The sequence below is a fragment of the Schistocerca piceifrons genome, chromosome 8 (assembly GCF_021461385.2).
Source record: "Schistocerca piceifrons isolate TAMUIC-IGC-003096 chromosome 8, iqSchPice1.1, whole genome shotgun sequence".
Lineage (NCBI taxonomy): Eukaryota > Metazoa > Arthropoda > Insecta > Orthoptera > Acrididae > Schistocerca > Schistocerca piceifrons.
This window is the reverse complement of record NC_060145.1, coordinates 171,823,454-171,831,516: the sequence shown is the minus strand read 5'-3', so window position 1 is coordinate 171,831,516 and position 8,063 is coordinate 171,823,454. Positions and strand designations below refer to the sequence as shown.

Here is an 8,063-nt window from a genome sequence, read left to right as displayed (position 1 = left end):
GGTTATTTGTTAAAGAACATCAGAAATGAGTCTAATAGCGTGTCTCCAAACAATACTTTCCATTCAAAATATCTTCAAATTGCCTGTAGCGCTTCCGATTGTGAGCTCTCTCTCCATTGCTGGAGGTACTTTTGAGGAGTCTGACAATTCCAGTGCTCCAGCTGTTTCTTTTAAGCTGTAAAGTGTTATTCACAAAACAAACAGGTGCTACATTGACAGAACCCAACTAGTAAGTTTTTACAATATATATCGTTTTATTAAACGTGGATACAAATTTAAGTTACATTTTTTTTCTTAACATAGTTAGCATTACTTACAATAGGTACAATAAAAACATCTTATACAAAATATAAAACATGTGTTTGTAAATAACATCGAAACGATTTCTACGTAGTCCTTTTGAATATATAGAGAGGCGATGACACTGAATTAAGCCAACAGTGCCAAAAACAATCCACGCCCCCATACAAAATGCATAATGCAGCTCTTAGACTGCAATAAGACTTCTTCACTCTATGAAAACACGTGTTACAACGATTGCAGCGTTGGTTACTGTGTCCAGTGAGAGGGAGACATTCATCTACTTGGAGTTGCATGACTGCTGATCCTGATATGCGTCTTTAAGCAAGAAAGACGTTCAGGAAAAAATATGAATGGAAAATACCGTTGTGAACGTTGGCTGTTTAAGTCTCGTACGACGTCTGAAATGGCCATATGAAGATGGGTTTTCTGCTGACAGTTTCTGCTCATTGCTGACAGAAAAAAGAACCACAGAAAGCTAAACAGCTGTCGTCAGTGAAATTTTTTCTGTAGTACGGATGTCCGTTATGTGTATTGTAATATTGAGAATTATACTGTGAATAAAAGATCACCTTAGGCACTGCATGTCAACGTTCCAGTTCCAATAAAACAAGTTCGCGTGCTCGCACTTGTAACATGTGAACTCTCACGGCCAGTATCTTCCGAAATATTTGAAAAAATGAAAATGATTGTTCCATAAAAACACGGGAAAACTGCCGGATATCAGTAACGTCCTGCCACGATATTTTGGCACTCACCTGAAGATGGCCAGAAGACTCTGCGCCGAAATATCGTGGCAGGACGTTACTGATATCCAGCAGTTCTCCCGTGTTTTTATGGAACAATCAGTACGCCGGGAAAGCTTTAAACATCACAATGAAAATGATATTTGAAAGACGGCAGTTACTTGTGTAGTGCTAGGATTTAACATTTTTATTCCCTATGCCATGTGACTATAGGTGTGTAACAGTTGTTATCAGAACCTATCTTTATGATATCATCTGTGTTTGCTATTGTGTCTACATTCGTGCGATCTGAAACTCCTCGCTTGTAAGATGGTCAAACAAGCATAAACAATCATAAAGTAGCAAAAAGTACCACATTAGTAAAATGGATTTTAAGATGTTTCAATTTTTTTGGTAGATTGTTTCTGATGTATCGCTCTAATTATTTTTAAAATATGTGGGAATTTTATGAATATAGGATGAAGAGTAGCTGCGAATGTCTCGTCTCTTATTGTGTATCTGGTAATGTTACAGTTGCTCATTGATGTTGGAGGTGGTAGTGTGAAGTTTAACGTACTTAACCGGAACCTCACAGGCTCACATTGGCACTAGTACCACAAATAAGGCGAACAATCTCTCAGGAACGCAAACGTTGTCCGCAGAAGTCCCGAAGTGTGAGTCGGGAGCCGCTCTCAACGGCCAGACTGTCCTCTGTCTCCGACAATTTCGCGAGGCGGGCGGCAGAGGGCATTGGAGGGGCGACGGTGAGGCGCGCGGCCGATAGATGGCACGCGAGTGGTCACTGGTGCCGGACGACGACGGGCACGGCCTGAGCGAGGCGAAGCACGAGCGCGAACGCCATTCGCCACAACTGGCGCGCCGCCTCGGACCGCATCATGAGCACCCGCCACAGCAGCACGAACAGCGCCACCTGCGTCGCGCGATGGACCCAGTACATCCTGCACACACAGACACACACGTGTTACACTGTGAGCACAAACAAGGAAGATAAGCGTTGGAAACTTTTTCTGCTTCATTCACAATTATTAACAGAAGTAGACCCTCAGGAAGGGAGCATGCTGTCAAAAGTCCCGAAATCAGTCAAGCCTAAGTTTTATTGGAAGGGACAAGATAATTTCCGAAAAACGATATCGCGAAAAATGACTGGAAATAAGCGGTTTTTAGAGAAATAACGCGAAATCTACGATTTTTACGAAATATCGCAATATGTTTGATTCTGCCATATAAAAATGTTATAAACCTCAGGGCCGCAGTTTACTAATACTCGTAACTGATAAGTTACTGAATGTTAAAACAGCGTATTGACTTCTAAGCTCCAGAAGGCTTAGGTTTGCGCACGGTTTTAAACGGATAGTTCATTTTCCGCCTAAAGTACTTTGATGTGGTGACAAAAATAGCACAATAGTATGCAAAACTAACGAGACATTTGGCAAAAAAGCACAGAATTTAGAGAAAACAATACTGAATTTTACAGAAAACATGAACTGGAAAAAATACCGAATTTGTGCAAAAATGATAATCGAATTTGGCAAAAACTAACACAGAATTTGGATAAAAAGTAACGTCGAGTTTTCCAAATAAGTGACATCAAATTTGGCAAAAAGATAACATCGAATTTGGCGAAAAAATCCACCGAATATGGCAAACAATGACACCACATACGGCAAAAAATAACGCCGAATTTGACTAAAAAGTACCTGTAAACGTGCTAAAAAATAAAATCGAATTTGCCTAGAAAGGAATGTCTAATTTGGCAAAAATAACATCCAACCAAGCAAAAATGTACATCGAACTTGGGAAAAAATAACAATAAATTTGGCAAAAAATAACATCATATTTGGCAAAAAGTAAGGCAAAAACGTAATACCGACTTTGGCAGAAAATAACACCGAATTTAATAGAAAATAACGCCAAATTTAGCAAAAACAACACCGTATTTGGGAAAAATTACACTGCATTTTGACATTACAGAGTTTATATTTGCATTTGTGCAGAGCCTCGTTATTCAAATTCTACGCCCGACAAAGGATTCTATCCTCGAGATACAACTATGCACGCATGGTACATATCCTCTCAGCCAACCCGTGTGTCACAGCACACAGAGCGATACTGTGTTAGAGAAAAAATGCATGCTAGTACGGTTTCCAAACTAGCTGAAGTTCTCTCTTTTGCGCATTACGTTTCAGCGACAGAGTCAGCCGTCTCTTTATTTGTAAGTGACCTCACGTATGCTACCAGTCTGGGTGGAGCCCCATACAAAAACCGTATTTAAAACCATAGCTGGTGGCACCCAATGAAGACAACTAGAAGGGTCTTAGAAATACTGTGCACAAAAAGGGAATAATCAGCTTGGTTGGAAATCACTATTAAATGCGATTGCAGGCTCTCTCGGCGTATTTCAGCTACGAAATCTTCACGGGTTGTCAGCCGAGTGGCGTCGTCTTCTAGTCGCAACGTTTCAATGGATTGTGTACCCGTCATCTTCAGGTGAAGATCCATTGAAACGTTGCGACTAGATGACAATGCATGCTAGTTCTCTGCGTTGCACTGGAATGCGTTTACAGCTGCGCTGCACTGAAATTTAGTTTTCAACACAGGAATAGTATTACCTTGAAAAATCAGAAGACCTTCAACGACAGACAAGTACAAGAAAGATCGACTTTGAAAAAAGAAGGGAGACATATAAGCTGGTAATGAACGCAATACACGACATCATTATAGGGTGTCCGAAATAAGATGAACTGCCCGAATATTTAACAAAAAAATTCGTGATGTTGAAGAAAGCTCCTGGACAGGTCACTGCACGCAAAGGGAAAATGTTTAACTTCTGTTCTTTGGGACCGGCAGTGCAAAATATGTCTTTTAATGACATGATTATTATGAATAATAATCAGCTACACTACTATGTAAATTGTTTATATTTTATATCATTCACGATGAGCCTATTTCGGCATATTGCCATCGTCACGTGCTCTTACATGTAACATCGTTGCTGTCATATCCTGTCTTTTTAGAGTTATTACTTTCTCCTAAGTGTAAAATCTGGTTGGGATGTCAAAGACTCTAATACTACTTACTGACGCATGGCACCTATTTTAATTAGAACCCAAGTCCTCTCTATGAACAAGCATTGTGACACTTAAATGTTTTACAGAAACAGTTTGTGATACTCTAAACGTTACAATCTGATTTACCCCCGAGAAGTGTGGTAGGACCGTTACTGTTTATAGTGTCTGTAAATGATGATCTAGAAAATGTCTGGAGCTATGTAAGGCTATTCGCAGATGATGAGGTTGTCGATAAGAAAATAGCAACGCCAGAAGACAATATTTGCAGCGTGACCTGTAGAGGATTGAAGAATGGCGCAGGCTCTGACAGTTCACCCTGAACGTAAATAAATGTGACATTTTGCGCAGACATAGGAGAAGAAGTCCACTATTGTACAATTACATCTTTGATGAGAAACTGCCGGAAACCGTAAAATATCTAGGAGTAACTATTCACAGCGTCCTTATGTGTAATGATGGCACACAAAAGAAATAGAAGAAAAAGCAGATGTCAGACTGAGATACATAGGAAGAATCTTAAAGAAATGAAAGTCATCCACTAAAGAAGTGGCTTACAAGGCGCCTGTTCTACAGATTCTTTATTATTGTTTATAAACCCGGGACACTTACCAGGTAGGACTGACAGAAAAGGTGGAGAGGGTCCAACGAGGAACGATGCGTTTTCGTCTTGGAACCGTTTAGTAGACGCGACTGCGTTACAGAGATGCCCAACAACATTCAACGGCAGACGCTAGAAGAAAGGCGTTGTGCATCGCAGGGAGGTTTCCTACTGAAATTTGGAGAGAATATTTCCGGACAAGAGTCGGACAACATATTACTTCCTCTCACATACGTCTCGTGAAATGACCACAAGGAGAAAATTCGAGAAATTGGAGTTAATGCAGACGCTTACCGACAATCATTCTATTCTAGCGTCACTCGCAAGTAGAAAAGGGAAGACGGATCAGATAATGGTACCAGAAATACCCTCCGCCACACATCGTCAAGTGGCTAGCGAAGTACTGATGTAGAAGTTTTCAGCTCTATCGATATCATGTAGTACGTACCAACTGCATACCGAACGAAAGATTTAAAGTTACTGTAGAATTTTCCCATCGGCTGTCTATTGCAGTTACAGAAGCTCTTTGTAATGTTACGGGAATTCTGATTAGCCTCGAAGTAGACGCTCCCCCTGACGCAAACACGTGACCTGAAGGACGCGCTGCGCACGAGTCAGGGGCGCCGCCTCCCAGTGCTTGCCTGCTGCGTTGCCTTGCGCAAGCGGCTACATTCGCAGAATAGCCTGACTGGGGCGCCGCTGCAGCTATTGTCGAGTCAGTTCTCGCTTACGGCGCGACACTCGAGACGGCCATGTGTGAGATCCGTCTGGACGGGCGGTTGTGAAAGTGTTTACTAACAGCGCGCCGCGCAAGGTGACTGGTGCGCAAGCAGAGCAGATCGACAGTGTTCGAGACATCACTCAGCGCGCAGTCGATCGGAGATTCAGTATCTCAGTCGATGTTATCGGATAACAGTAGCTGAGTCGTGCTAGACCATATACCGTCAAAATATCGAGAGGTTTAGAACACAAGATGTCCTTTTGTTAGGCTATGTAATCCACATACACTATCTTATGAAAAACATCCCGATATCAGTATGTAATGCGGAACTGACCAGCGGATATCGTGAGAGGCGAACCCGCCACTAAAAAAGGAGGCGGGGATACTGTGTCGTCAGCAGAGAAGCAGCCACTAAAAAAGGAGGCGGGGACACTGTGTCGTCACCGGAGAAGCAGCCATAACAGAATGCAAAGATCAGGAAAGCTCAGCGACTTCGAAAGTGGACTAGTCACTGAATGTCACCTAAGTAACAAATACGTCAGGGACCCTTCACAACCCTTCTAAAGGGGTCTGTTGATGATGTGACTATTGACCAGTGCGTGGCTCGTTTTCCCGCCATCATGTATTTTACACCCTGTTTTTAACGTACTTCCACCTCACTACGCCGGCCGGAGTGGCCGTGCGGTTCTAGGCGCTACAGTCCGGAGCCGAACGACCGCTGCGGTCGCAGGTTCGAATCCTGCCTCGGGCATGGATGTGTGTGATGTCCTTAGGTTAGTTAGGTTTAATTAGTTCTAAGTTCTAGGCGACTGATGACCTCAGAAGTTAAGTCGCATAGTGCTCAGAGCCATTTGAACCACCTCACTACGTTAATTTAAATTACTGCTGTCACTGAGTTGCTGCTTTGCCTGACAGTGACCGACGGTAGCAGCGCGTATCGATATATCCCCTCTCGTAGTATCTCTGCTCGACTGCTGTTACTTCCCGGTCGTTGTCTGTCGTAAGCGAGTTCGGGTCTGCCAGTCAGTTGGACAGTTGGAACGCGTCTGGGGCGCAGTCCGGACCTGCCAATCGGGGAGTTGTAATGCGGCACTAGTGCAGTCGGGTTGGAGCAGTGAGGTCTGCGTCGACATGGCTCGCCCGACCATTGCCGCCACGCATCGCTTCAGCCGGGCCACGGTCTTGGTGGATCGTCGGTCAGTCGTCCTACCGGACGACGCGTTTTGGCTGCCGATCGTTCATGGGTCGGCTGTGTGTGTGTGTGTGTGTGTGTGTGTGTGTGTGTGTGCGCATCGACTCAAGACTTGTCTTCACGCGTGCTTAGTTACTATTGGGTATCGTTCAGGTCTTCGTGCAAGTGTTTGTCAAGTTGTGTGTGTAGTTGCCGTTATTTCCTTTGACAAATTATTTTAGAAGTTGTCGGCTTACTGCCTCTGAGAGGTCGGTCGTCTCGTCGGGCGACGTGTAACTGGTTCTCCGAGCGCTTCTGGGCCCCTTCAATCACCATCTTGTGTCACCATCTTGTGGAACTTGAGTCGATCCCTTCCTGGTGCAGGGATGTCTTTTAGCCAGTGGGCGTGTTTCCTCTGCATGGTTGGGTCCGAGCCAGTATTTCCGCCGTCGTGTGTCTGGAAGTGAGTGGGAGACGCACCAGCAGTGCAGTCGCGACGGAGCAGCAGTCGCGGACGGACCAGCGGGTCATCGGTCGGTTGCTGCGGACCAGGAAAGTTATCTCCGCGCGGTGCAGTCGGCTGCGTCCGCAGGCGGTCCCTGCGCAGTGTTGGAGCGTGTGTGGAGCTGTCCGATCGCTACGAGCTTCGTGGTTCACCGACCCAGGACATCGAAGTTGAGTGGTGGTTTCAACTACCCAAGCCATGTGAATTCATGTTGTGTGGTTCGTTTCGGTGGTTCGCTGTTGGGGAAGTTTTCCTGTGAGCAACACCGAGTGTTTCTATTGCTGAAATTTAGCCGTCATGCGGTGGAATTAACTATACTGGTTGACTACAATTCAAGTGTACCAGCGGAATTTTCTGCGTTGTGGCCGTTAGTGTTCCGGTTACCTGCCCTGGCCGCTAACGTAATTTCAGGCAGCTTCCTTTCCTCACCTGTTGTCGCTGCCCAACATGGTGTGTAGTTTTCACAGCTAATACATATTTTATTGTGGATAATCACGTTCGTAACCTTTTGTATTTGAGTTCTCATGTACTGATTGGTGGCAAGCAAGTCGTTGTGTCGGTCGGTCCGTAGCTTCCCCCTGGTTGGGTTCCGACGGATCAAGAGTAGTTGGGCTCACCACCTGCCTCACCTAAGTGAACGAGGGCAGACCGACCTCCCTGGAGGCTTCTGAGTGCCGTTTCCTTTACTGTTTTTCTCACCGCTGTTTAATTGCCTGTTTATAATCTATCACAGCCGCTTGGAACCTTATTCTTAAAATTATCCTTTAAGCAAAACTTTGCGGCCTTCTGCCTTTGAAAGCTTATGCTAATTTATTTTAAAATCATCAAAATTTTACTGTGGGTCTTCGGCCTTTGTATTGCATCTTGTTTTTGTTTGTCTATCCACTTTTGCGTTGAGGCTTTCAGCCTAGCTGTAATAAACATATATTTTAATTATTTTATTTGCTATTTCAA

General features: G+C 44.2%; 1 protein-coding gene across 2 annotated transcripts in view; it reads right to left on the bottom strand.

Moving 5' to 3' along the window:
• Positions 1 to 230: 230 nt before the first annotated feature.
• Positions 231 to 8,063, bottom strand: part of LOC124711420 (putative fatty acyl-CoA reductase CG5065) — a 262,399-nt gene continuing 254,566 nt past the window's right edge. For both annotated transcript variants that reach the window (XM_047241483.1, XM_047241482.1), the window contains one exon: positions 231 to 1,984. In XM_047241483.1, the coding sequence (XP_047097439.1) occupies positions 1,825 to 1,984 (160 nt within the window). In that variant the 3' untranslated portion in view covers positions 231 to 1,824. The remainder of the gene's footprint in view (positions 1,985 to 8,063) is intronic.